Here is a 25,925-nt window from a genome sequence, read left to right on the forward strand (position 1 = left end):
ACAAGTGAAGCTCCATTAATTAATGTGTAAACTACTGAAATATGACTTTCATAGCCATTAATACGTTGTGGTTGGTACATACAAAAAATAATAATCTGTCACTACTTTAATTAGCTTTGACATTAACAATACAATTAGGTGTGTGTGCCTGATTTTCTAAACGATATGTTTTTTTTGACTGCACCTCCAACACAAAAGATGTTGGTGAATTTTAAAGCACTACACGGTTTAATTTTTTTAATCAACACTGGGGTGATTTTCTGTTGGCGAAAAGAAGAGCTGTAAGGTTTTCATTTACATTTAAACCATAATTTGTAACTGAAGGCTTGCGGTCTAACTGGATTTATAATCAATGGAGCCTTATATTACACCTAACAAGGGAAACGGCAGGTCCACACATATCCTGGAATTAACTTTGGTGCATCTAATAATAACCTGACCGCCGGTTAAAAATGTCCTTCCAATATATTCAACAGTTTCATATAAAGATACGTTTTTTTCCTAAATATCAGCAGATTCAATTAATGGACCCAGAAAGATACTGAAAGTGCTCCATGTCTGAATATGATTCACAGCCCTGTAGGCTCAAAGGACTAAATGACGTCACCTGCTAATGACTGATGAAATCGCTGTCCTACGAATGATTTAAGAAACCTAATGTTCCCCCCCCCTCACACCAGGGACTGGATGCAGATAGCCTGAGAGTGGAACCACTGGGGCAGGATGGAAAGGGAGCCCTCTACTGGTACTTTTACGGCACTCGCATGTACAAAGAAGAGCCAGTCAAGAGGAAAGCGGAGAAAATCAGGTACATATCATTCCTCCATTGCGTATCGTCTTTCTCTGTCCAGCACACAAAGAAGAACGGATGTTATGTCACTGGGCATGTTCTCTGTGGCGAACTATTGCATGTGGTAAGTGTGTAATTACAGTTGTAGTTTGACCCTCATTTACAGGCCCGTTGAGGGTTAATTATAGAGGTATCATATTGCTTATTACTTGGTTAAAAGGCTATAATTGTAAAGACCTCCTTTCTACTCCATGTTGTTTTCCAGTGAAGCCACCGAGCTGACATTACCAGAGAAAAAGAAAAGGGGAAGACCACCAAAGAAGATGAAACTGGAAGAACCGCAGCTATGGTGAGAGAAACTGTTTGTTTTGTTATCGCTGCCAAAAGCTCAATGTTCACATGTGCAGTTATGTCTAGAGGAAATCTGCATTTAACTGTTATAATATAGAACGGTAAAGGGGTTTAACCAATAGTGGCTCAAGGAAATGATACATGATCAGGTTTTTTAAGACTTGCGTCATGTTTCCCTTTGCCCTCAGTTAGTTGTTGACTGTCGCGACTGTGTACTGTGCGATTTGGATTTGGCTGTAATTGCAAGCGAGCTGAAGGGTTAGCACAAGGCTAAGAAGTACTTACAGATAATAACTCCTAAACTTTGTGTCTCCAGATGTAGATACATAAGAGTAATCTGGTCTAAGTCCAAAAGCCTCATAGTTACGGAAACATTCATTCACAAAGTGTGGGACGGTCGCTTTAGATGCAAAGGAGCTAAAGATGCAATAGTTGTAATCACTCTGTAATATGTTGAATATATTTTTCTCAAATGTTTTTTTAAATTTACATTTTTTTACCTTCAGTGAGCTGGAGAGTGAAGAGACGGAAGGAAAGACAGAGAATGAGCTGGAAGATGTCCGCCCCACCACAGGTGACAGGAACTCATGAATATAAGCAAATGTATTTCCATATTGACGACATCGAGGTATTTGTGTTCTGTTGTGTTTTTTTACTTTCGTCTATTATCATTTATTTGTGTCTATACATTTTGCCTTGAAACGATAAGTCAATGTCTCCTTTGCTTCTACCAGTCCTTAAGCGAGGCGCTTGGTCGCTTGTGTGCGATACGGAGGAGCAATGGGTCAGCCTGGTGGACGGCGTCAAGGACAAGACCTCCCCACAGGACCGCCACCTCTACCGCGTCATCAGCCAGAACTTTATGCCTGAGATCCGCAGCATGATTGAGCACAAGGTCAGACACCAAAGAGACACTGGTACTTTAGCTCCAAGTACAGCAGCACTTCATGTTAATAGGGTCTGGGTTCTGACCGGGCTAGATGAGCCAGTGTTTACAGAGAGAAATGTGAATTTAAATAATCACTGGAGTGATGTTTTTTTTGTTTTGGGGTCTGTATTTCAGTACTTAATCTTAACGGTTCTCATTTTAGCTTAATCTGAACCTAATCTTACACTTAGAAGTATGCAGTGTATAAGGGCCATGGTAGGCAAAACATAATTTCATGGTTTAATTTTTAATCGGTGTTTATTTTAGTCCCCATGCGCATGACTTTTTGACATTGGCAGTTCCGGTGGAGCTGGACTAATGGAGCTTGACAGATTGCGCAATCTCTACCGAGCTCCCTTCGGTTGCTTTCATGTTCCGATGGATCACGGTCCTCCTCCAGGAGTTCCTTTCATGATCCTGGACGCTTTCGCTGGGCCAGCTGCAGGAGAGGGGAAGGGAAGCCGGTCTGTGCTTGCCCTTAATTCTGCACACCCGCTTTGTAATGACGTTAGCCCGAGGCCTGGCTGGAGAACCATGCTCTCCTTCTAGTTTGGTAGAATGGGGGTACTGGCTGTGTCGTACTCTTCTTTGGGCTTGTTCGTACCTTGGGTCGTGCTCATTTGTCCATCAAATCTTCCTTGGAATGTGAGTTGAGTACCTCAGGGGGAGATCAGAGAGATAGTTGTTCCCCTGTTCATAGCAAACACTACACACTCTTGTTTTCCTCGGAGCATCTTGGAGACCGTTTGTGTTAATTTGCTCCTGTTTTTTCATTCTTTAGACATTTTTGAAAGCGCACAATTCCACGACAGCGTGTTAGACTTCAGGAGACGGTTTCATGTTAAAAAGAACAGAGAAATTACAAAAGTTTGTCGGACAAAATAAATAACTCATTATACTCGTATTCATTTCACTAAAAAAATAAAGGAAGGTGCATTTCCCTGATGCTCTTGTGTGAAAATAAATTCCATGGATGTATTATCACATCTAAAGATCCTGCCTATTTATTTAATGTACGTCACCATATTTCAATGTGGTGCTGTATCGAGGCTGCCCTTGATTTGTAGTTGATCTTATCTTCAATGAAATGGCATGACTCGTCGAGAGCTGTGGTCCGTGTTTACGTCCTCGGCTTCTGTCATTCACATACCCTGCAACAGGTAATAAGCTGACTCATGTGGAATGTTTGCGTTTACAACTGGCAAATAGTCTATAAGACATAGTTCTCTTTTTTTTGGGTTATTGAGTGTTGTCTTATTACTAGAAATGCAGATCCATAATTACTTTAAACCCCCGTTGGACAGAAGTATCTGTATCTGTGTGCACGTCCGTGCAAACGAGCATGCCAAATCCAGAGTGTGTAGCCCCTTGAATCCTTCCCTCCACATGTCTCGGGCTGCTATCACCAGCCATTTCACGGGGCACTGCCGGCCGGCGGGAGCTCACCATGAGGCCTGATGGAGCCTCTTGAATGACAGCTCTGCTGCGCTGCAGGATTCTCTCGACCTCTCTATGTGTTGACACCACAGGCACTCGATCTTGTGTGTGTGTTGGGTGGAGGAGGGATTTAGTGCTGCTAGTAATGTAGGGAAGAATTGTGGAGCCCCAGGACATGTCAGTGTGTCGCACTAGGACAAGGCAGAGATGGAGTGGGGACAGAAGAGTTTTAGAGGGCACTATAGATCAGATCACGAACATCCGTCTTTTTCTTTATCTCGTCTTTCTCCTTTTGCCACCTCGCCTGCGCACATGCACAGACTTCATACAGCTACTAATGCACTCTTTAGGCCTCATGATGGTTTTATGGATGACCAGAAGCCTGCGGGTGACACCTCTCAGTGCTGTTGGCCGTCCCAGACTGACAGTTATTCACAGTCCCATCTCCCCTGATGAACTCTGACATGAGCTGCAGAGGCCGGTCCCTGATGAAGACAGGCTTTCAAGGGATCTGTTCAGAGCTCTCTGTGTGCCGGGGTTTCTCCCCTCCTGTGTGCTAATATCTGGGTCAATGACTGATGTGGATTGAAATGTAGATTATAGATTGTATTTTGAAGATTCATCGTGAAGGATTGAAAATACCGTGCTCAAAATGAGCTGGTTGAGCTATCTAGTGTTACGTGGCCGCGTCGTGTATTTGTCAACCTGACTAAGCTCGGCTGTCAGTGGGACTGCAGGCAGCAGAAGAGAGAGGGTGGCTTGGGGGAGGGGAGAGCGGAGCCAGTGACCTCTCTATACTCTGCTCCTCCACAACTCCCCAGGGCCTGGCTTGTGTGTGGCTATCTGTCTTTCTGTCTTGAAGACTCAATCAGTAATTTGTTGTCCATATACAGTAAATGATACAGGCACATCCAGAAACGACAACAAACCAAAAGTTGAGCTTACTCTAAAATGTCATTTTTATTATTAGAAAAACAATTAACTTTAGTTTTCATCTGTTGCCACTTGGCCTATTAAAAAACGATGAATCGGTTTTGGAGCAATAGGACGTTCCAGCCCAAGATTGGGCTTTTGTTTACATTTGCATTATGGATTGTGCCTTAACAGCTATGAGGAGCAGAGTTGATCTTAATCTCTTTTTTATTTATTCAGGAGCGGGAGCAGAAACAGAAGCTACTGGACCCAGCCCCAGTTCGCATATCACAACGGTTCTCTGAAAAACACTTAAACCAAGAGGAGGAGGTGTGTGTCTGTGTACATGTTTTTGAAAGAATGGCCAGAAGTCTAGTGTTGCACAATTAAGACTGATATGGTTACAGATAACCAACTCTCAGCTTCCACGCGTTCAAGACAGTCTTTTAATTTATTCAGAGTTGATTAATGGGTCTATTTGTGTTCAGGACAATCTAAGGGCGATAGCGCAGGAGAAGAGGAAAGATGAAGAGATGGACAGGCAGGTCCTGCTGGCCGAGCAACGGCGAGAAGAGGAACGGCTTCAGCAGGAAGATCAACAGAGAGAAAAGATGGAGAAGATAAAAGCTGTGGAGGGTAAGACGAATGGAAATATGTAAAAACCTGTGTTTGTGCCAAAAGTACCTTGATTTTCAGATTTAAATAATATCCTTGATGTACTGCAGCAAGCCCACATACTTATACGTCTGCTAGTATATGCAGACGGGTTTACAAATATAAATAAATGAAGCTTAGTGCCAAAAGTCAAATATCAAAGGAGAATCAATAATTTCACATTCTTTCATCAGCGACCTGTAAGCAGTAGGTTGGGAGCTTTTGCTCTCTTACAACTCGTGGATCAAGGGCAGGATGGATTGTGAAGGGCACCAAACCCACACCCCACCCACACTTCTCCGTTGCTGAGATTTGGCTCATAACGTTTAAAAATCTGCAGTAGCATTGCAGCGTTCGAAGCCTTGGGATTTATGTATAATACACAGACACTGTGAGAGAATGTTCAGGGCCTTTAATCACAGGATCTCTCCCCCCTCTGATGTCATCTGTCAAGGTTTAATGAACTGATGATTGTGCTTCAGTGGAGGAGCCTCATTAATGTATTATAGATGAACAGCAGGAACCGGCCAGCTTTCTGTGTGGATTGCATATGCAGAATCCTCCCTCGAATCTCTTTAATTCACACGTCCGGCCTCATGTTAAAAGATAAAACAGCGATACATTTGCACACGCTCTGCTCTTTTGATCATCCGGGCCTGAGAAAAGATGGCTGACGAGTGGCTTTCTTTGAGCTCTGTCTCTGATGGCCAAGGCCTGGTTTTCATTGACTCTTCTGACGGCCTCAATGGACAGCAAGTGCAATTTAGACTGTAACTCAAGAGCCTGAAAAAAAGCAATTAAAATCTGCCTGCAGCCTCCTGAGACTGGTGTTTTTTTATTGTTTGTGCCTCTAATTGCTCCCTGTGTTCTTCCTTCTCTCTCAGAGCGAGCAAAGAGGCGGAAGATGCGAGAGGAAAGGGCCTGGTTACTGTCTCAAGGAAAAGACCTGCCACCTGAACTCCTGAATTTGGAGCCTTCTTCTCCCGTCTACCGAACACGCAGGAATAAAGCGTTGTAAGGGGCTTTGTACATTTGACTCCAGATTTTACTTTCTACTCGAATAACTCAAAGTGGATTGTGTGTAATATGTCACATGTTTGTAATTTCAGCTACGAAATTGATGACGACTACACGACTCTATACAAAGGTATGCTTCTGAGCGGTGACTCAAGGCTGTTGCTTTATTTCAATCTGCATTCATAATTGTTCTCATGTCTGTAATGATCTATCTCTCCTCTCTAGTGCTTGAGGTCTTGAAAGCCCATAAAGATGCTTGGCCTTTCTTGGAGCCTGTGGATGATTCTTATGCCCCCAATTACCACGAGATCATCCAGGTACTAAATACAAGACGAGGAGAGCTGGCATGCAACAGTAGTTGGTGATAATTCGTTTGTGTGGGGTTCACATCCCAACTAACCATAAATGTTGTTCCACTTAGAGTTTAAAATGTTTTAACTTAATTGTTCTTCCAATCCCCTCAGACACCAATGGACCTGTCCACCATTGAAAAGAAGCTCAGTGATGGGGAGTACGTTGCTAAGGAGGAGTTTGTTGCTGACGTGAAGCTCATGTTTGAGAACTGCATTGAATACAATGGAGAAGACAGTGGTAAATGAACACATGTGCACAAACACAAACCAGCTCTTCAGTCCAGCTTCCTCCATTAGGACTTTGGCATCAGTTTAAAGACTAATGACAATCAATTTCTGTTGTTGTGTGTTCTGACAAAGAAGTGCATATATGATTTTGTTGGGTGATAGTCGGGGGCTGACAGTGGGAGAGAGAGCAAAAGAAAGGGGGCCGGACTTGGTGCTGCGTAGGGGCCGGGGCCAGGGCAGCCTTGACAGTGATTAATGAGGAGTGATTGAGCTGTGCTCCAGTGCTCAGGGGGATCTGAGCCTGCAGTGCCAGAGAAACATTCCAGCCCCTAAGCCCCCTGTCTGGAGCCATCCATCCAACTGAATACTCTCCTCAGGGACAGGGGGAGGAGAGTGGTAAGAGAGCCCAGGGTGGAGCAGGAGGAGGAGGGGTCAACCTATGCCCTCTGACCTGGTCAGTCGGCCAGTGCTAGAATGAGAACAGAGAAGCAAGTGTGTGTCTCCGGGTACATGGCATGCGTATTGGTCTCTAGTGTTTGCGTGTAAGGGAATGACAGAGATGGCGTGAAGTGTTGTTTTAAGGAGTGTGTGTGGTATGTGATGGGGAGGGAGTTACTTGCAGCCTGCAAGTGTATGTGCTACGGATATGTGTGTTTGTGTGTGTGTGTGTGCGTTCATGGGGTAGCATAACATGTAAGGAGTTGTGTTTTTATCATATGAGCATAGCTAATGTGTATGCCTTTCCCCAGAGTACACTATCATGGCGGAGTCTCTGGAGCGGTGTCTTAGCCGGGCCCTATTAAAACACTTTCCATCAGAGGATGGCGACACGGATGAGGAATTCCAAATCAACAGCGAAGACAAGGACCGCAAGGACAAGAAGCGTAATCGTAGCAGCAGTAAACATTTGGGACCTGAAAGTCTGATCAAAGCCACTGAGCAAGTCCAACGTAAGAGAAACGCCCAAGGGGGCGGCAAGGGCAGCTCACTCTCGGAAGAGGACAACAGACACGCACGTCCACCTCCTTCCCTTCACTGGGCCAATGGCCCCCCACACCCCCACAGCCTGCCTCCGAGCCAGCAGCACATGCATCAAGGGGACATCAGGGGCATGTACCACCCCGGGCAACAGGTACCCACAGGAACACTTTGCTGCCTCTGCTTTTCTAAGAACCTATGCCCCCTACTTTTGTCTGAAATTTAGTAGAAAAACTGAAATAATAAATCTCTCCATTTTCCCAGCTTCTTCGTCTGCCTGGCCCTCACGACGCACACATGTATGGTCAGAGGATGGCCATGGATCCCCGCTTCTCTTACCCAGCTCACATTGCCCGACACAGAGATCCTGGTTTGAACCGGTTGCCCCACAACTTTGCCATGCAGGTATCCAGACCCAACTACACATTTCTAAACTTAATCCTAAGTAAAAGTTAGTGTTTACTGAGTGACCACCTTGCTCTGTGTGGTCAACTTGACCACAGACTGATAAAACAGACCGATGTGCCGATACTCATCTCTAACTCTATTTTTGTTTAACTTTTTTTCCTAGCATCGCATGGTTGAGGGATGTCACATGGGTCATAGGTATCCAATGGTCCCAAATCCTAATCAACAGCAGCCTCCACACCAGCCGCAGCACCCCTACATGGGACCAACTCATGGCCCGTCTCTGGGCCCACGTCCGCTGGGCCTCCAGCCTGGCCCTCCTCCTGAAGCCAGCATGTATCCTTCCCACCATCGTCCAGAGGGACACACCATGCACCCCATGGGCAACAGATTCCTAGGGCCAGAAGGACCACATCAGCACAACTACCCAGGCTTAAGGCCTCCCGGTATGGGACTATCTAACATGTGGACTGGTATGAACCACCAGGAGAGACCCAATGGGATGGGAATGCAAGATCCCAACATGTTGAACCAGCGCAACTTTGGTTATGGTGGAGTTCCCCCTCCAGTGGGGCATAAACCTTGGCCAGAAGCTGCTGGATACCCCCACCCGTGTCCCAATGCCCAGTATCAAATGTCTGCAGCGGTCGGTTCCCCGGGCGCCATGTCATCACGCCCCCCTGTCCCCCACCCAGACTCCTCTGGCAGGACACGCTTGGCGTCCATGCTGGAAAGCCCAGAGATGCTGGCCCTGCAGCAGCTGTCAGCCTCTTCTGGACCCCCTGCTGGTACCCCGCATCAGCACATGGGCAATGTTCAGCAGCCCGGGCCCCCATCAGGAATTGGCAGCATCCCAGCTCCCCCCTCTCAGCAGCCTCCCCCTGCCCCTGAGGTTCAGCTGCTGCGTCCTGCTAGAGACAATGGGCCAGACAGCCAGCCTCCTCGACAGACAGACACGCTGCCCAAAGGTAGACCCGACCTTCTCTCTATGTTGTCTATGTTCCGCATGAAGGAGCCCGAGCACAGTCTGACCTTTCTACACAAGTGTTCTTACAGGACTGTAGTGGCTCAATGCGTTAATCGCCATGTCCCCATCCTTGTCCTCGCTCTGTGTGATTTGAATATTCATTATTTTAGTGAAATTTCTTCCTGGTTGCTTTGAGGGTACAAAAGAGATGGCATGTCGTCAGCTAAGCTTCACAAGCGAGCTTAAACTGTGTTTACATTCTCACTTTAATATAAATCTTTGTCTTCTTAATACTCTGGTTTTATATTTTTCATTATTACTGGTTTGGATTGATGATTATAACATATTTAACCCTTTTCTCGTATTCTTTGACACGATACACAGAATAATGCAAAGGTAACAATCTGGTATTGTTATCATAGTTGATCACTGCTAACCTCTCCACACTTATTTGTTCAATGCTAACTGTCCTTTTTTATTATTCTGTATATTAACAGACTCGACATCAGAGAACAAAATGGCAGCCAGCATTTTGGATGAAGCTTCATCGCACCAAATCACGGTTTCAATTAACCCAGAGCACCCGTCCATTCGTAGCCCCGCAGAACACCTCACTGGGCCAGCAGAGAGACTGCAGAGCCCCAGAGCTTCGAACCCGGGCAGATTCCAGGAGAGTCCGTCCGGACCGGGGCTGTCGCAGCGTTCAACAGAGAGCCACACGCAGGAGGTCGATGGCCAGAGACAATCTGCCAATCACGGATCCATTCAACACATAAGTGCCACGACTGTTTCATCCCAGCTCAACCCAAGTGAAAATAGCTCCACCGACGCCACCCACCCTCAGCATACACACACCAGTCCACAGCAAAAGGCTCAAAGCCCCACTCTCCTTCACCCGAACATAACGCCACTGCATGCTGCAGCGTCTCAGGATTCAACTCGGCCAATGTCAGAGAGCAATTTGTCCCCCGCGCAGGATGCACATCGGCAAAGTGAGCAGCAGAACACCCAAAAACAGCAGCAACCTCAGGCAACCCAGGGTACATCGCCCCAATGCCACACACGGAGCTCTCCCCAGCCGATCACCCAGAGCACACAGCAGCATGGTTCTCTTCTACCGCCTCATCCCATCCCCCAAGACATCTCTCCACATCCTCCACAGAGCAGCCCCATGCATGGGAGGCCACAGAGTGCGACACAAGGAGCCCAGCCTGGACCCCCTCAGCCAGTCCCTCTTACCTCATTGCCACCCAGTCATCCGACCCCTCTACTACCATCCCAGCCTAGCCCAGCAGACCATGGAGATCAAAGACCTAGTGAGCCTGCAAGTAGACTGGACACAGACGGCAACGCCGCTCCTCCGCAACACATAATGAAATCTGGGCCTCCAAATGGTATTTATAAACACCAAGCTTTTAGCCCCAATCGCCATCAAACCCAGGTGGTCATTAGTAACCCAGGCATGCAGGCTCAAAGAGGGCAAGCACCTGCTCACAATCCAGCCATGCCTCCCCATTCCCAAGGCCAGGTAAATGGAGCCATGGGTCCATATGCCATGGGGAACCACCTCCATCCACACTACAGCCAGACAAACATGAGCAGGCCCATGCCTCCATCTGCTCACCACCCATATCACAATCAGGCCATTAACCCCCTCCACAATCCTGCTCAGCACCCCGCATACCACCAGCAGGGAGGGTCTGCCTACTCCTACCACACGCCAGGCCAACAGCACCCCAATGTGTTCCCAGCTCATCAGTACCAGCAGCAGCACTACTTCCCACAAGCTCAGATCCATAACCAGGCCAGCAGCAGAGGAGGTTTTCCTCCTGAGGAGTGGCATCGGCCTCATTATCAGCCTCGCCAATCGATGCCGCCCAATAGCTACCCACCCGCAGCTAGTGCCAGAGGCAACGGTCCGTTGAAGGAGAGCAGTGTGTCACCACTGGGCTCTGAGGGCTCCAGTTTGATGTCCCCTGGTGGCCCTATGCCTGAAGTAGCAACACACCCTGGAGCCCCAGAAGACATCAAGTGTGAAAGTAGGGAGCCGGCCAGTGGATGCAATGGTGACAGCCCCGCAAAGCAAGCTCATGAGGAGAGCTCGGAGCGACCGGAGAGCCCGAAAGAAATCCTCGACCTCGACAGCCATAATGCCGCTGCCCGCCGCCGCAGCACCCAACAGCACCCGCCTGCCTCTGCTGCACACATGGTGTCTGGCTACATGTTCGACCATTGTGCAATGCACCCTGGGATGCAGCGTGCTGGCGTTCCTCCACCCCACATGATGTTTCAGACTCATGGAAATTGCAACAGGGCTCCTTACCCTGGCCAGCCGTACCCTGATCCAGGACACTACGCCGCCCAAAGACCTCACCCACATCTGATGGAGGCTCTGCAGCGGCCCCAACAGCTGCCTTACTCACCGGGTCAGACGCGCATGGTCATGTACAGACACCCCCGGCCTGCGGGGAATTTCCAGGGCATGATGATTCAGCAGAGAGGCCTGGCACCAGAACACTTCCTACACCCAGGGTAAAATTATTATTACGCCGTAGTTTATAGTTTGTCCTATATTACGATATTACTATCCTCTCTGATATATTGTCTGAAAGCACGTGATTACATTACATGTCATTTAGCTGACGCTTTTACCCAAAGCGACTTGCATCATGTTGCATTCATACACCGTAGCCACGGCTACAAGGAGCAATTCACGGTTAAGTGTCTTGCTCAAGGACATATCAACTAGGGTGGGATTGAACCGCCAACCCACTGATTGAAAGACCGACCTGCTAACCGCTGACCCACAGTAGCCCCACTGTGATCTATATCTGAAAGCATTTCTATATATATTTATCTGTATAAATGTTTATATTTATATATATATATACACTACCGTTCAAAAGTTTGGGATCACCCAGACAATTTCGTGTCTTCCATGAAAAATCACACTTTTATTTTATCAAATGAATATAAAATATAGTCAAGACATTGACAAGGTTAGAAATAATGATTAATATTTGAAGTATTAATTTTGTTCTACAAACTTCAAGCTCAAAGGAAGGCCAGTTGTATAGCTTATATCACCAGCATAACTGTTTTCAGCTGTGCTAACATAATTGCACAAGGGTTTTCTAATCAGACATTAGTCTTCTAAGGCGATTAGCAAACACAATGTACCATTAGAACACTGGAGTGATAGTTGATGGAAATGGGCCTCTATACACCGATGGAGATATTTCATTAGAAACCAGACGTTTCCACCTAGAATAGTCATTTACCACATTAACAATGTAGAGAGTGTATTTCTGATTAATTTAATGTTATCTTTATTGAAAAAACAGTGCTTTTCTTTGAAGAATAAAGTCATTTCTAAGTGATCCCAAACTTTTGAACGGTAGTGTATATATTGGCACACAAGGTTCCTCTTCATGCAACGATGTGAATTATGTATTAGTTAAACGACAGAAGCTTAATCAACAGACATTTTGAGACCTTATTAATTATATCAAGCAAAACTAGAGTGGCAACATGACCTTTTTACTAACCACAACCGTGTTCACAACATTTGTATTTGTTGTGGTCGCAGGCAGCAGATGATGGCTGCTCCGGGCGACCCTGGCAGTAAACAAGGAGTGTGACAAGAACGGAGTGAGTAAAGACACGTTGCACGATATGTTCAAACTTTATCTCGCAGCGTTCATATTTTAGCTTCTTTCCTTAAATATGTCTTCACAGTGCCGACGGTGTGTATTGCTAAGAACATAAACATGCGTTCATAAGATACCAAAGGGACATAACAGAAAGATGACATCATGATGCTGTCCAGCTGTGTTTTTGTTGTGTCGGTCCTAAATGTGCTCAAATGTTAGAAGTTTGACTGATTGTTCTTCTCCTTTCAGGCATGTTATTATCAATTGTTCCAGAAGGAGGAATATGTGGGTCAGCTGACCGACACTTCGCTCCACATGCCTCCCTTAATGATTTTCTTACACTGGACAAGAACCTTCTGGCTCCGTTTCGCCCACCGATGAAGTGAAAGAGCCAACCAGGCAGCTGGAATAGCCGAGGTGATGATAATGTGAAACGTGTTTGAGCCCTGGAGAACTTTTCTCTTTTTCGCTTGCCGTCCTTCACACTCTGTCGAGCCGACGGGGATTTACCGACTTGCTCAAGGGCCCGTCGCCACAAGGCTTCTCCCCGACGTGGTTGAACCTGCAGCAGACGGGCAGCCGTCATCAACCACCAGGCCGACACAGAGGACCCGGTCTCAAGAACACTCGACAGCCCTCTTCTCTTTGAGCAATGGAAATATGAATGGGTACCCTGAACACAGCCTGTCTATCTTGAGCTGTCCTTCTACTGACGGAGCGGAGGAGGGTTGTGATGAAGACGAGCGGGTTCTGTTGTTCTACTGATATCTTCGGTTCCAACCCTATCTTTAAACTCAGGTGTAGAAAAGGAGGTACTATGAGACTGTCCCCCTAACCCGGTCCACTCACAGGCCCCTTGCAATTGCCTTGATTACCTTAGTGAATGTACGAGTGAATGTGTAGACAATAAGGTGTGTACAGCAGATTAGCTGCGTGGGAAAATACACACACACACACACACACACACACACACACACACACTGATCGTTTGTCTTGAGCATAAACCGTCCGGCGCAAGGCCCAGTTACTGTCCCCCTGACTCTTTCACTGTTTCTCTAGTTCTGGAGTAAACACGCAGTATATGCATCTTTCAAAGCTGCCTTCATTGACAAGAATGTCTTTGATTAGCAGAAAGGGACTGGAAAAAATGGCGCAATTTGTATCCAACTTTACATAACTCTCTGTTATGCACTATGGATTTAGTCGAGACATCCTGGAATTGAGTGGCCTTGGCTTGTCCTATTTTTAGTCAAATGAATATATGTATAAAAATATATCCTTATCTCTTGTCCCAGACGGGGGGAATTCTAAAACGACCTGTTCTGCTCGCTGGTAAATGCACAAGCACAGAACAAACGCAGAGATCCTGCTCTTTCTTTCTTTATATTTGTGACATTTGTTGCATTCCAGCTGAAAGTGTGTTCTTTCTTTGTTAATTCACGGCCCTGCGCTTTGCATAGTTGCTTCTTTGAGTGCTTCCTCTTCCCCTTGTCAATACTAAACAGATCCTCAGGGTGTACAGTTTCTATATACGGGTATTGTTCTGCATTATTTGGAGGAGGAGCAGCACGAGGAAAATGGGACCGCAGCCGTGGCCAATGGATCCACCTCCCCACCGCTTGTCTTTTTTCATAGTTATCAAAGTTGATTTGAAAGGAGAGGGATCACATTTAAGTTATTCCATTTGATATCTTTCAGTTTTTCATCACAACACATGTTTTCAGAGCTACCGATGCATGTTCTCATAACCGATGTGGTCCGCGGAGGTTTACGACCTCCACCTCATCGTGTTGTTTTGCATTTGTGAACCCCACCTGTGCAGTTTAGTGATGACCGTTAAAATAATCTACCTCATTGGCATTTACTGAGTCTCAACGTCTTTTCCTGCGCTGCCAGACTCCTGCTGGTCAACACGGTGTGACCAGCTGATCTTTAGCACCACTATTAGTTTGTAGTCTTACAGAAGTGAAACGAATGCCTTACCACACACGGCCGGCTCGGTCACAGGTTGCTGACACTGACGGGTGTTCTGTAAATGAAGCAATCCTTGAATCTTTTGAGTGGGACAGCACTTTCATAATCGTTTTTTAAATGGAGTGCGATGGTCAATATGACATCGCGTGTCTGAAAAGTGGTCTCGCGCTGTACAGATGGCATGTCTTTCTGACTTCAGGTTGTTGGAACTAGAAAACGTAGGAGGTATTCCAGTCTAGGGTCCGTAATGGACCGCATAGAGTTTGGCGTCATTATGTTAATATGTTCGTTAGTAGTAGGTACCTAAAGCATCATACGGAAATATTTGAGAGAGGATGGTGGAATAGGAAAGTTCTAGAAGCTGTGAGACAATTTTCAAAATGTGGCACACACAAGGCTATTTAGTTGAATAGGAAATTGTCCATATTTAGTGGGCCTGAGGGGGTCACCTTGGAGGTCGTGTTCACTAGTGCGGTCTCATGCATGAAGGACAGTGTTCATTTTAAAGGCCTGAGGTTGTGATGTTGTCCTTTGCTGTATATATGTTGTGTGTGTGTATGCGTGTGTGTGTTTCTGGTGTGTAGAATCGGCACCAGGTGATCGGAAGTGTGCATTCATCTCTCACTTTTACTCTGCTGTCATCTCTGCACTAGTGAAAACCGTTTAGATGTGATTAAATGTGAATCATATTTATTTTCTCCTTCAGGCATTTTTGTACATTTTTGGACTTGTTTTAATATAAATGTGGTGTATGTTTCTATTTTTTGTTCTTCTTGATATTTCTTTTTTGTTTTCAGCAGTTGTCTTTTACCTCGATAGCATGGTGGCATTGAAAAAAGAACTGCAAGTTTAATTTTCAGTGATGTTTTCAAGTTCTTATCTGACTGACAGATTATTTTGGAAATGGAACAGAGTATTTTCTATACTGTACATTTCTTAGAAATAAATCACTTTTCTCGAACAAGAGTCGGCGCAATCATTGTCAATTCAAAGAAAAATGTCTTTATTTCTTTAAGTACAGGAGGGATTTTTGACTTGTTCTAAAATGAACACTACTATGTAAAAGAATATACATAAAATAATGCTTTGCCGTTCCATAGCAATGAGTCATGTATCTGTTAAAGAAACTAAAAGGCCCAAAGTAATGAAATGCAAACAGACAAGAGGGCCGATGCAAAACAATGCATGAATCTACTGGAGCACCTCACGCCATCGCCTTCAATTAGTGCTCAGCCTCTCGACCAACGCCCGCCACCCATCGGACGCCGCTTTGTTTGAACCTCCTCGTGTCTGCAGGAGATGTGACGTCGAGGGGAAGCGGCGCGGCTCCTCGGGCTCCTTCACAGCTCCTTGGAAACAAACCACTACATTATTTTGGTCGACTTTAAAGAGGACGTGGCACTGGGAAAACAATTGAAATGAGGCAATCAATTAGGATCCTTGGTAAGCAGGTTGTCTACCTACATCATGAAAGTGGGGATCATGAGAGTGTATTAAGATAATAGTAAATATTATGGAGTAAAACAATAAAGGACAAAGAACTACTACATTAAGGTATTTATCCGTCTGGTTCTTATTATTTCTTATTTATAAAGGTATAAGAACTAATTCAGTGAAACAAACTAAAGTGAAATGTTTTTGGTAAAGGTGTTATTTTCAATTCAACTTATAAAATGTGTCCATGTATTTTCAGAGAGGAATACTTGGTTCCCCTTAAATAAGCAACAATGGGTCTAGAAATCTTTTTGAAATACATTGACTATTTTTCAGCTTTGTCGTACAGATCAAGCTTCATCTAGCTTTTCGTTTAATATGGATGCATGTTCAAATTAAAACGTGTAATATGTCATCAGTGATTTATAAAGGGTCATACAACAGCAGTTTTGTTTATTCATTTGCCTGCCTTTTGTTCAAAATGACTGCCAAAGCTCACCATGTTTACGGTTTGTATTATTTGTACTCGTTTGTGATCCAAAAGGTCTATAAAATAAAGTCATAAAGCAGCATGTCCCCAGGCTGCATCAGGATTGGACATTGATTTTAAAATCCCTGCGTTGCCTGTTATTAATATATCCTACAGTCCACCAATCAAATGATTATCAGGGTTGAATTTCATCCAATCACATCGGGGTGGAGGCGGGACTTGAGGTTTGCCACCCACATGGGAAATAAACACTTCTAGTCAATCATTTAATATACGGATATATACCGTGACGTAGCGTTAGCGCTGCTTAATTGCTCGTTTGTTCCTGTAGTGACTAAAATAAAAAAAAGTACGCTATTCGACCAAAGCACGCACACATTTCCAGCTGACACTGTCGATCCGGGTTCCGTGGCTCGGGACCCTCGAGCGGACTGTTTACTCACATCGCAGCAGCTCGGCTACCAAAGCACGAGCTCCCGGTTAAGTGACACAGCTCTGCGTTCACACGACTGAAGTAAAGTAAGCGAATGTAACCGTCACCCGGGGCCTTGTGTCTGGACTCAGGTCAACCGACCAACATCTAAACGTCACCTCGGAGGAGCACTGTGACCGAGGCTGATGGTTGTGTACATAAGTTATTACACTTCACTCGCTAGTTGGACCATTAGCATGTAAACATGGTGCATATGCCTGAGGGAGACACACACCTGGTGTTTTTGTTCTATATTCTGAGTGTCGTTGGAGGTAGAAGGTTTATTGTTTGACTTTCGCGTGCAACCGAAAGGTTTTCTGTTCTCGAAACCGTCTTTCATCACGAGCCCGGTTGTGTTTGTTCCTCAAAGCCTCCGGCGCCATGTCGGTGTCGCAACAGCGCCCCCACGCGGCGGCGGCCTGTCTGCTCCTGGGCTACCTGTGCGGTGTGCTGGCGGGGCCGGACCCCCGGCAGAGAGAGGCCCTCATCCGGCTGGAGGCCTCCATGCAGACGGGCGGGCAGCTGGTGCTGAGCGACGCGGAGCGGCAGCTCGACGCGCGTCTGTTTAAACTGAAGCTGGAGGAGATGGCGAGGACCCCGTTTCCACCCGCCATGCACTTCTTCAAGGCCAGGGACCTCATCAGGGCCAGCCCCGTCTTCAACCTGCTCCAGAAGATGCCGAAGGGTATGTTGTTGTTGTTGTTGTTGTGTATTTTATTCAGTCAATCATTGCAATACAATACAATATTATTCTATATAATATACCAAACCGAAAGACTCGAAAAGGTATAGGTTGAAGCAAAAATGCTAATATATTCCTATTCTAAATTATTTTAATCAAATAAATCAGAAAATGAATATCAAATATAGAAACATAATATGTTCAGTCGCACACCTCAGAGCATCGTAATACACATTTAAAATTAACTCTAAAAACATTCATCCTACATTTGACACACTATTCTGGTGACTGTGAATATATGAAAGAAAATCTTTTGAGATTGATGACCTGGTTATAATGTTAATCACTGAAAACGATAACGAGATAGGAAAAAAAAGATTTGTTTATCAATTTGCTGCAGATTTTGTGGTTTTTTAAAAGACAGTTTCTGGCAGTACATTGGGTCTGGTCAATTCGTTGATACATTGAGGCTATTATGATAATTGATTAATCTACAGTTACAGCTTCTCCGTTGTGAATACTATCTGATTTCCTTCGTAGTAAACTGAATATCTTCGACAGTCAGACAAAATAAAACATATGAAGGTGTGACCGTGGACTCCAGGGGATGGATATTCTTCCACTATTTCATGACGTTCTCTCGGCTGGACAATGAGTCGGCTCATCGAGACACGTCTGGCCAGGTTAAGACCAGCTGGAGGAGGCTGTGGAGTGGACGGTGATGCGGGGGCAGGCTTGTGCGTGTATGATGCCGAATGTCTTTGTGTTCTCAAAAGTTGTCTCTCTTTCCACAGGGGAGAGTCACGAGTTGTCAATAAACCCAGAGTCTGACTTCAGGTTCTTTGGGGTTCACTGTTTCAGGGGGAGCTCTCCATGTCCACGACTTGTCCATGGTGGACGTGGAGTGGCTGATGAAGAACGTGACTCATCGTCCCCACTGCTACATGTGCTCCACCGACAACCAGTCCGTCAGGTTCATCTTCTCGTCCCAATGGCCCAAAGCGCTCCCACATTGCTCTCCCTGGATCCTCCTGGAAAACCTCAGGGCCAAGATGCTCAATACCACGGATTTTGACAACAGGTGCTTTGTTCTGCTGTAGCACAATGTGTCATCATGACACTCCGCTATGACTCCGTTACCTGAAACCCTCGTGGAGAAGAGAGTATCTAGCAGGGAATAAGTTCATAAACACATGACTCCAACACCAGACGTTAGTGTCATATTCATCTCTCGTTCGTATGGACGGCAGTTTTAAATGGCAGCTAAGTTTAACAATACAGTTTGTATTTAAATGTCACGTAAAATAACTGAATTGCTTTGCTAATGAGATATATATTACTTAATTGGTTGAGCATTTGGGTTGAACCCAAGAGAGCAGCTAGAGGTCACCACTGCAGAGGAACTGTTTTTCTAAGAAAGCAGGGTTTTCAAGGTCGTTCAAGGTCGTCTGCATTCTGTCCTTTTTTCCCTGTGAAAGGGTTTTTGGGAGTTGTTGCTGATCCGATGTGAGGTCCTGGGACAGGGATGTCTATGTGTACAGATTGTAAAGCCCTCTGAGGCAAATTTGTAATTTGTGAGAATGGGCGATACAAAATAAACTGAATTGAATTGAAGCATTAAGAAGAAAAAACTCATCGACTGGTAAAAGAACCCCAAAATAATCTGATCATCTGCTCACATCCTTGTCTCCACACTTGCAGCATCATGGGCAACATGACGCTCTTCACTGACCAGGATCCGGAAGCGGTGTACCCCAGTCAGGACGTGGTGTGGGATCGGTTCGAACAGGCCTTCCTCGCCGTGTGGGGCCTGGTCACATACGCTCCCGTGTTCAGAGACTATTACTACCAGGGCCTCACGGAGCTCTACATGGACAACGTCATGTACCTGGAACTGCGAGCGCTCCTCCCAGAGGTACGCGGAGGTCATGCCCACCGCCGTCGCCTGTCTGCTGATCGGTGGTCGTGAGTCAGCGTGTTGTTGTTCGGTCTCTCAGATATACGAGCTGGACGGCAGCACTCACGACGCCGCCTGGACTCTGAAGACCTACCAGGAGGTCACCAGACAGTTCACAGCAGACCACCCCGACTTCTTCGGAGCGAGGATCATCTCCACAATCGCCAGGTACCTTTTTACGACCGATGCCACTTCTTAGTCTGAATGTCTTCCTGCTCACTGGCAGAGCGATGAGGACGCTGATGTCGTAATCATTGATCACACACTGTACCGGTATCAGGGGGGTAAATGCATCAACGATGGCCAGAGGTGTGGAGAAGGCCATGAAGCTGCAGAGAGACTTCCCCCATATCATGGCTGGTTTTGACATGGTGAGCACGAGGTTCCAAGCTTTACTTCGAGACGTGTCAAGTGTAAAAAGCACGAGATCTCTATTTTGTTTTGTTTGTTGTCTCCGGGTTCAGGTGGGCCGCGAGGACCGAGGCCGACCCCTGTGGTACTTCAGAGATGCCTTGTCACTGCCGGCCGAGAGAGGGGTGACACTTCCTTTCTTTTTCCACGCAGGAGAGACCAGTGAGCTCATAAGTATTCCGTTTGTACAATGACAGTATTGCACATCAGACACGGGCCGTTTGGCTCGGAGGTCAATCCGTACGTGACCATCGACTTCATCCAGATAGATATGTGTGGACGAGGAGGTGGAGCGAGCTGGGAAACAGCCATTTCCAGGCCTGGGAACGTTTTGGAAAAGCCACGGCAACTAGCTTCACATATAGTGTAATAGTATAATAGCATGTGGTTCAGTTGAGAGACTGCGACCCCGTATGGGTTGAACAGGACCGTAATGTTCGGGCAGTGCAGTCACTTCATGTTGCCAACGTCAGACGGCGACCTGCCGAGGGGAGGTGATGCCTCCTGGACCCATGGGAACTTTATGATTTGATTTTAAATTGTGTCCTCTGCATTAATATCTTTTACTTTGGAGGCTATATTTTATAGCAGTTGTTGTTATTGTTGCAGTTTTTATACGTGCGCTCACACACACACACACACCTGTTCATAGACGAGATAGTCTTTTTTCTCATATCTACCTTCAGTTTAGTTTAATCTTTGTAATTAATCCTTTACACACGATCACTTATGCAAGAAGAAGATACTTTTTTTAACGTCTAAGTCTTAATTGGTTGCATGTGTTCAAACGACAACAAAAAAGTTATCAGAGCTGAATATTTGATGACTGTTGTGATACTTGTCTCAATTTGGGTGTAGTGGCCATTTACGTTTAAATTGGAAATTAATTTTTTCAAGTCAATTTGAATAAATGAAAAGCCCCGAGTACATGTCATGACACAAGCTTCCTCAGCTCACATTCCACGACCGCATGACATTCATGCGAGTTAAAATAGACGGTGGTCATTTTTAACAAACGTCGTAGAAATGTTTCACAGGTTCTGCTCATGCATTTTTGCCGCAAAGTCATTGACATGTTAATGTTGGCAATCATGTGTATCAACAAGTACAATGCAAATCGTACCGTAACAATATCTGTCCGAGATTTCACATGATCTTTTTTTTGTTAGAAATGAATTAAATCATTACCAAGAGTGAAAATACTTAACCCTCCTGTAACCTTTAGGGTCAATTTGACCCCATTCAATGTTTAATGTCGGTGTTCTTTCGGGTCAATTTGACCCCAGGCTGTTTTTCACTGTGTCAAACATATAAGAAATATTAACTTTTTTATATATTTAAAGGGCTATTTAGGTCGTCAACAAACAAACATAAAGTACCTCACACTTAAACTTGGGAAACAATATTAATTCTAATAATTTTCTGGAGGTTTTAATTATTTGACCCCGAGGGTAAAATATGTTAGTAAATGTGAATGTAACAGGAGGGTTTAGATTAGGAAGCATCACATGTTGCATTATAAACACATCACAACATAGCATGCATTTTTATTTCTCTTGAAAACAGATCTCCAGGGCACGGATGTGGACCAGAACCTGTTGGACGCTCTCTTGTTCAACACTTCCCGTATTGGCCATGGATTTGCTCTGCTCCGCCACCCGGTGGCCAAGGAGCTGTCCAGAAAGAGAGGGGTGGCTGTGGAAGTGTGCCCCATCTCCAATCAGGTACTCTATTATATTGTGCACTAAACAAAAGTTTCCCCAGCTACTACGTGAAATACAATGAACCAACGAGGCTGTCATTTATTCCCGTGCATTGTTTAAACAAACATCTCCTTTCCTTTCCCCGCTCAGGTGCTGAAGCTGGTGAATGACATGCGAAACCACCCGGCAGCCGCACTGATGTCAGAAAACCACCCGTTGGTCATCAGCTCCGATGACCCGGCCATGTTCGGTGCCTCCGGACTCTCTTATGACTTCTATGAAGCGTTCGTGGGCTTCGGTGGGATGAGGTCCCGTCTGGGCTCCCTCAAGGAGCTGGCTATGAACTCGATTAGGTGAGCTTAAGCCGAGGAGCGACACATTACTATTGAATCGTGTGTGTGACCTCAGAGGTCACTGACGTGTCTCCGTCTGTCTTTCAGGTATAGTTCTTTGACTCCAAAGCAACAGGAAGTTGCCCTGACGCTGTGGCAAAGAAGATGGGATGCATTTGTGTCTGAAAATGCTTTTTAGAAAGAAAAATGTTATTCTTTCTTTTTTTTTTCTGTCTGTCAATTTTCAAATGCCTTCACGTTTCTGTTGAGAGAGCTTGTCGCTCAGGTACATTATTAATGTGGGAAACGGTGCTCCACAGGTAAGCAGATGACAATAAAGCTTGGCATGTCACAGGATGGAAATGAACAGAGCCGTTGTTCATGTTATTAGTAACACCTTCTACAGTGTTATCTGATTTAAAAAAAAAAGATGAACAATTACATTATCCAAACCGCTTCAACTTTTCTTTAGGGACACAGTAAACAGGGTTCGTACGGTCATGGAAAACCTGGAAAAGTCATGGAATTTTAAAATGGTCATTTCCAGGCCTGGAAAAGTCCTGGAAAAAACGTAAATCATAAAAGTTTTGGAAAAGTCATGGAAATTTGTTATCATCACATGTTCATTTATGCGGCGTTTAACATAATTAATGTTTTTTGAAGAAAGACGCTCAAAATATAAGCCGGCGTCCGCTCTCAATACGCAAAGTGTTCTAAATTGTTCATGTTTATACCGAGATTTCAGTTTGGTCATGGAAAAGTCATGGAAATCCATTGGTCGAAATGTGTAAGAACCCTGAGTAAAGACCCTGGCAGTGTGAGCCAGGCCTGAGCTGTCACTTCCTGTTGCGTCTGGTTTTATTGAGGACTTTTAAAATGTATTTGCACTTTAAGATTCAGGTGTGTTTGTCACGGTGCTGCTGGGTTGCTCTTTGTGTTGTTGTTTGAGCTTTACAAGAGTGTAACAAGTAGATATAGTTATAATGGTATTCATATCTTGAAAGATACTATACTTTTTTGTACATGAATCCATCTTATTTTTAGCTGAGCCTTTGTTCACGTCGTCACATTTGATGCGACGACACATTGAAATGTTGTCAACGACTGACATTAAATTTGAAATAAATAAACAACTTGATTTCCAGTGCGCGTAGTTTATTTCATGTTCTCCTCGTCATCGGCTGCAGGTGTTGAATTTGGAGAAGAAGCTGTCGTCGATGCCTCCTCTCTGAATGTCCGGTTCCCTTTAAACGACACCAGTTTAGAGACGGAGTGAGACGCTACTCTTGGACATGAATACGCTGTGCGTGCATAACCGAGAGAACGGCGCCACCGACTGCTGTTTGTGTGTTGCTGCCATGGCGACGTTGCTGCTGTCCATCTGTCGCCTCAGCTGCTTGTTCACTCTGGCCTGCTGCCTCTCCATCAGCAGAGCCGTCCGACTCGAGGCCAAGCGGACGCGCTCATGTTGGTCCTCGTCTCGCTTCCGCTCCAGTTCTGACCTCTGCAGGTGCACAGGTAGCCCAGACAGACACCCAGGGAACAGGTGTGTGTGAGTGTGTGTGATCAGATTGCATGCGTTTAGAGCATCATGTGTTCCTCTTTTACCTTTTTCTCCTCCATCTGATATGTGTGGAACTGGGAGATCTGCTGCAGGCTCTCCGGCGGTGCGCTCCTATCCCTGCTGGGCCGGCTGCCACCGGGCCCTCCCTCCACGGTCGGGCGGGGTTCGGCACCTCCACCCGTCAGCGGGTGGTTCCCGGGAGCCGTTCGATCCCCTCGCTGGCAGCGCTTCTCTTCAATCTTTGCGAATTCAGAGCCGGCAAAAAGGCGAGAAGGGAACGAAAGTGTTGAGTTGCTCCACCGCCAACCCCGTTCAAATTAATCCAAGTATATCTCAACTTTTTTTTAATGAATAAAAAAACCCTGTCAAATGGCATAAAAACACGAAACATGCATGATGTCATTACGTTACTGAGGCACTCAAAGACACAATGCAATGCAAATAAAACATGATTATTTCAGAGTGTCCACTATGTTGTTTTTTAATTTGTTATTAGAAGTAATACCGATATCAGGGTTATATCCAGAGCTCTGTCGGTCTGCGTGACTTACCATGGCCAGGTTGTAGTCTTTCATGGCAATAGTTGCTGCTTTTCTCTGCTCCATCTCGATGCCCTGGAGCTGCAGAGCTGTGTTGCGCATGTCTGCGTTGCTTTGGTCATCGCGGCGCTCTGAAGGACAAAGAAGAGGAGGAGGGGAGGAGGAGGGGAGGTTAGACTGTGGACCGGGGGCCTGCCCGGCTACCCCCTGGATGGGCCAACCTACCCTCCAGCTTCCGTTGACGGCTCTCTGCTGCGCGCTCCCTCTGCTGCTGGAGGAGCCACTCTCTGAGCTGCTCCTTCTGCCTCTGCCGCCGGCTCTCACTGGCGGGGTCCTCGCCCGCCAGACGTGGGGGGTCTTCCGGCTCAAACTCCCGCTGGCACCGAGGCTGCTGGTACAGACGTCGGTGGTCCTCGGTGGCCTTTTCCATCGCACGCCTCTCCTTTACCTCCCTGCTGTGGAAGAGGAGGGCTGCTTTGCTGTGGCGCAGCACATCAGCGTCTGTACGGAGACTCCAGGGTCATGTACTGTCATTGTGTTACACGACATGTGACATGCGTGATCAAGCGTCGTGCACAGTTCTGTCCACATAATATGTCGGACATATAAACAATAATGCAAATTGTGTCCAAATATCAAAAGCGTGTCACGATATTAGAAATTGTGACCGTTATTGATGACTCCACAAGTATCAAAATACGCAACAGTGGCGCGTGTGTCTGTGTGTGTGTGTGTATTTTTCAGATCATCCATGTTTTGTTTTTTATCAGGATGTTTTGAGATGGTGTTTCAATGATACTATTGAATCTGAAACATCACTGACCTACTTCCCGGACATGAATGGCCCTCCCATGACTGACCACAACATCCTGACGCGTGTTCGGACTCACCGTGCGCGTGTTGCTCCTCTCTCGCCGCCTCCTCTCGGTGCTCCTTTTCTTTCACCTGCAGGTCCAGGGCTTCCTTGTCCACCTGTTGAACGGACCACGTGACCGCGCAGTTATAACGGTGACATAATGGACGTATCCCTCCACTCACCATACACCAACACCGAGAGTCGTCTCACCCCGATCGTCCTCGTTTTGTGGTTGAAGACCCTTCCTCGTCTCTCCGTCTCTCTGTCGCGACACCGTTGCAGGTGGAGCCTCGCGACGCGGTCCGAGGGCAACTCCGCGGGCAACATGTCGGCGGGAATAAAGTCTGTTGCGGCGATACACTTGAGCTGGACTCCCGTGGGACGCGACGAACGGAGCTACTTTTTGTCTTGTTTCTATACACACACTGGTTGCTAAGAAACCAGACTTCGTGAGGGTTCGTGGGACTTCGTATTTTTCCGGTGTAACTGAGAAGACCTCGCATTATGTTATGTTTCCACCTTCAGCAGAGGTATATTCAGATTAAATACAAAATATATACAGTATATATATATATATATATATATATATATATATATATAAATAAATATAGAGTCCTCTCTTAAATTATATATTATATATGTATATATATATACTGGCCATTACATGAATACTAAACATCTGTATAACATTTTGGGCAAGCATATCTTAAATTTAGGTTATAAAAGATATTTTTAACTTTTTTACATGAATCCATCTGATTTTGAGCTGTTGTGGATATATAAAAGGCCAGAGCAGACCATGTGTTCATGTCAGCACATTTGATGTAATCTGACA

The 25,925-nt window shown here is 45.7% G+C and overlaps 3 protein-coding genes across 6 annotated transcripts in view; 2 read left to right on the forward strand and 1 right to left on the reverse strand.

The window, feature by feature from the left end:
* Positions 1-15,616, forward strand: part of LOC130194702 (chromatin remodeling regulator CECR2) — a 32,418-nt gene extending 16,802 nt beyond the window's left edge. Inside the window, exons 4-19 of the mRNA XM_056415762.1 lie at positions 681-808; positions 1,056-1,139; positions 1,648-1,715; positions 1,876-2,036; positions 4,659-4,748; positions 4,907-5,054; positions 5,957-6,086; positions 6,182-6,219; positions 6,315-6,406; positions 6,554-6,680; positions 7,420-7,802; positions 7,913-8,053; positions 8,220-9,024; positions 9,521-11,555; positions 12,613-12,674; positions 12,926-15,616. Of these exons, the coding sequence (XP_056271737.1) occupies positions 681-808; positions 1,056-1,139; positions 1,648-1,715; positions 1,876-2,036; positions 4,659-4,748; positions 4,907-5,054; positions 5,957-6,086; positions 6,182-6,219; positions 6,315-6,406; positions 6,554-6,680; positions 7,420-7,802; positions 7,913-8,053; positions 8,220-9,024; positions 9,521-11,555; positions 12,613-12,664 (4,482 nt within the window). The 3' untranslated portion in view covers positions 12,665-12,674; positions 12,926-15,616. The remainder of the gene's footprint in view (positions 1-680; positions 809-1,055; positions 1,140-1,647; positions 1,716-1,875; positions 2,037-4,658; positions 4,749-4,906; positions 5,055-5,956; positions 6,087-6,181; positions 6,220-6,314; positions 6,407-6,553; positions 6,681-7,419; positions 7,803-7,912; positions 8,054-8,219; positions 9,025-9,520; positions 11,556-12,612; positions 12,675-12,925) is intronic.
* A 1,228-nt stretch (positions 15,617-16,844) lies between these two features.
* Positions 16,845-23,275, forward strand: ada2a (adenosine deaminase 2a). 3 transcript variants are annotated; one of them, XM_056417482.1, is made up of 10 exons: positions 16,845-17,093; positions 17,417-17,731; positions 18,590-18,809; positions 19,430-19,643; positions 19,726-19,853; positions 19,966-20,056; positions 20,150-20,258; positions 21,663-21,820; positions 21,950-22,152; positions 22,240-23,275. In XM_056417482.1, exons 2-10 carry the CDS (start codon positions 17,428-17,430, stop codon positions 22,328-22,330), a joined length of 1,518 nt encoding a protein of 505 aa, XP_056273457.1. In that variant the 5' UTR covers positions 16,845-17,093; positions 17,417-17,427; the 3' UTR covers positions 22,331-23,275. The 3 variants fall into 3 exon arrangements, with proteins under 3 accessions (XP_056273457.1, XP_056273459.1, XP_056273458.1); XM_056417484.1 differs by lacking the exon at positions 16,845-17,093 and adding an exon at positions 18,290-18,465 and having other exon boundaries at positions 17,661-17,731; XM_056417483.1 differs by lacking the exons at positions 16,845-17,093; positions 17,417-17,731 and adding an exon at positions 17,764-18,465.
* Positions 23,274-25,456, reverse strand: ribc2 (RIB43A domain with coiled-coils 2). 2 transcript variants are annotated; one of them, XM_056417486.1, is made up of 7 exons: positions 25,301-25,456; positions 25,125-25,206; positions 24,460-24,735; positions 24,247-24,365; positions 23,740-23,934; positions 23,469-23,635; positions 23,274-23,375 (listed from the first exon to the last, which is right to left on the reverse strand). In XM_056417486.1, exons 1-7 carry the CDS (start codon positions 25,415-25,417, stop codon positions 23,306-23,308), a joined length of 1,026 nt encoding a protein of 341 aa, XP_056273461.1. In that variant the 5' UTR covers positions 25,418-25,456; the 3' UTR covers positions 23,274-23,305. The 2 variants fall into 2 exon arrangements, with proteins under 2 accessions (XP_056273461.1, XP_056273460.1); XM_056417485.1 differs by having other exon boundaries at positions 23,291-23,635.
* Between the last annotated feature and the right edge of the window lie 469 nt (positions 25,457-25,925).

Source organism: Pseudoliparis swirei, chromosome 6 (genome assembly GCF_029220125.1).
Source record: "Pseudoliparis swirei isolate HS2019 ecotype Mariana Trench chromosome 6, NWPU_hadal_v1, whole genome shotgun sequence".
NCBI lineage: Eukaryota > Metazoa > Chordata > Actinopteri > Perciformes > Liparidae > Pseudoliparis > Pseudoliparis swirei.

Bases quoted from the DNA above. Each gene is read 5' to 3' on its own strand.
- ada2a (XM_056417482.1), top strand. From the start codon at position 17,428: ATGTCGGTGTCGCAACAGCGCCCCCACGCGGCGGCGGCCTGTCTGCTC. The intron at 17,732-18,589 runs GTATGTTGTTGT...TCACTGTTTCAG, and splicing joins GCTCCAGAAGATGCCGAAGG to GGGGAGCTCTCCATGTCCAC. The intron at 19,644-19,725 runs GTACGCGGAGGT...TCGGTCTCTCAG, and splicing joins TGCGAGCGCTCCTCCCAGAG to ATATACGAGCTGGACGGCAG.
- ribc2 (XM_056417485.1), bottom strand. From the start codon at position 25,417: ATGTTGCCCGCGGAGTTGCCCTCGGACCGCGTCGCGAGGCTCCACCTG. The intron at 24,366-24,459 runs GTAGGTTGGCCC...TTTGTCCTTCAG, and splicing joins CCGTCAACGGAAGCTGGAGG to AGCGCCGCGATGACCAAAGC. The intron at 23,935-24,246 runs GTAAGTCACGCA...GAATTCGCAAAG, and splicing joins AAGACTACAACCTGGCCATG to ATTGAAGAGAAGCGCTGCCA.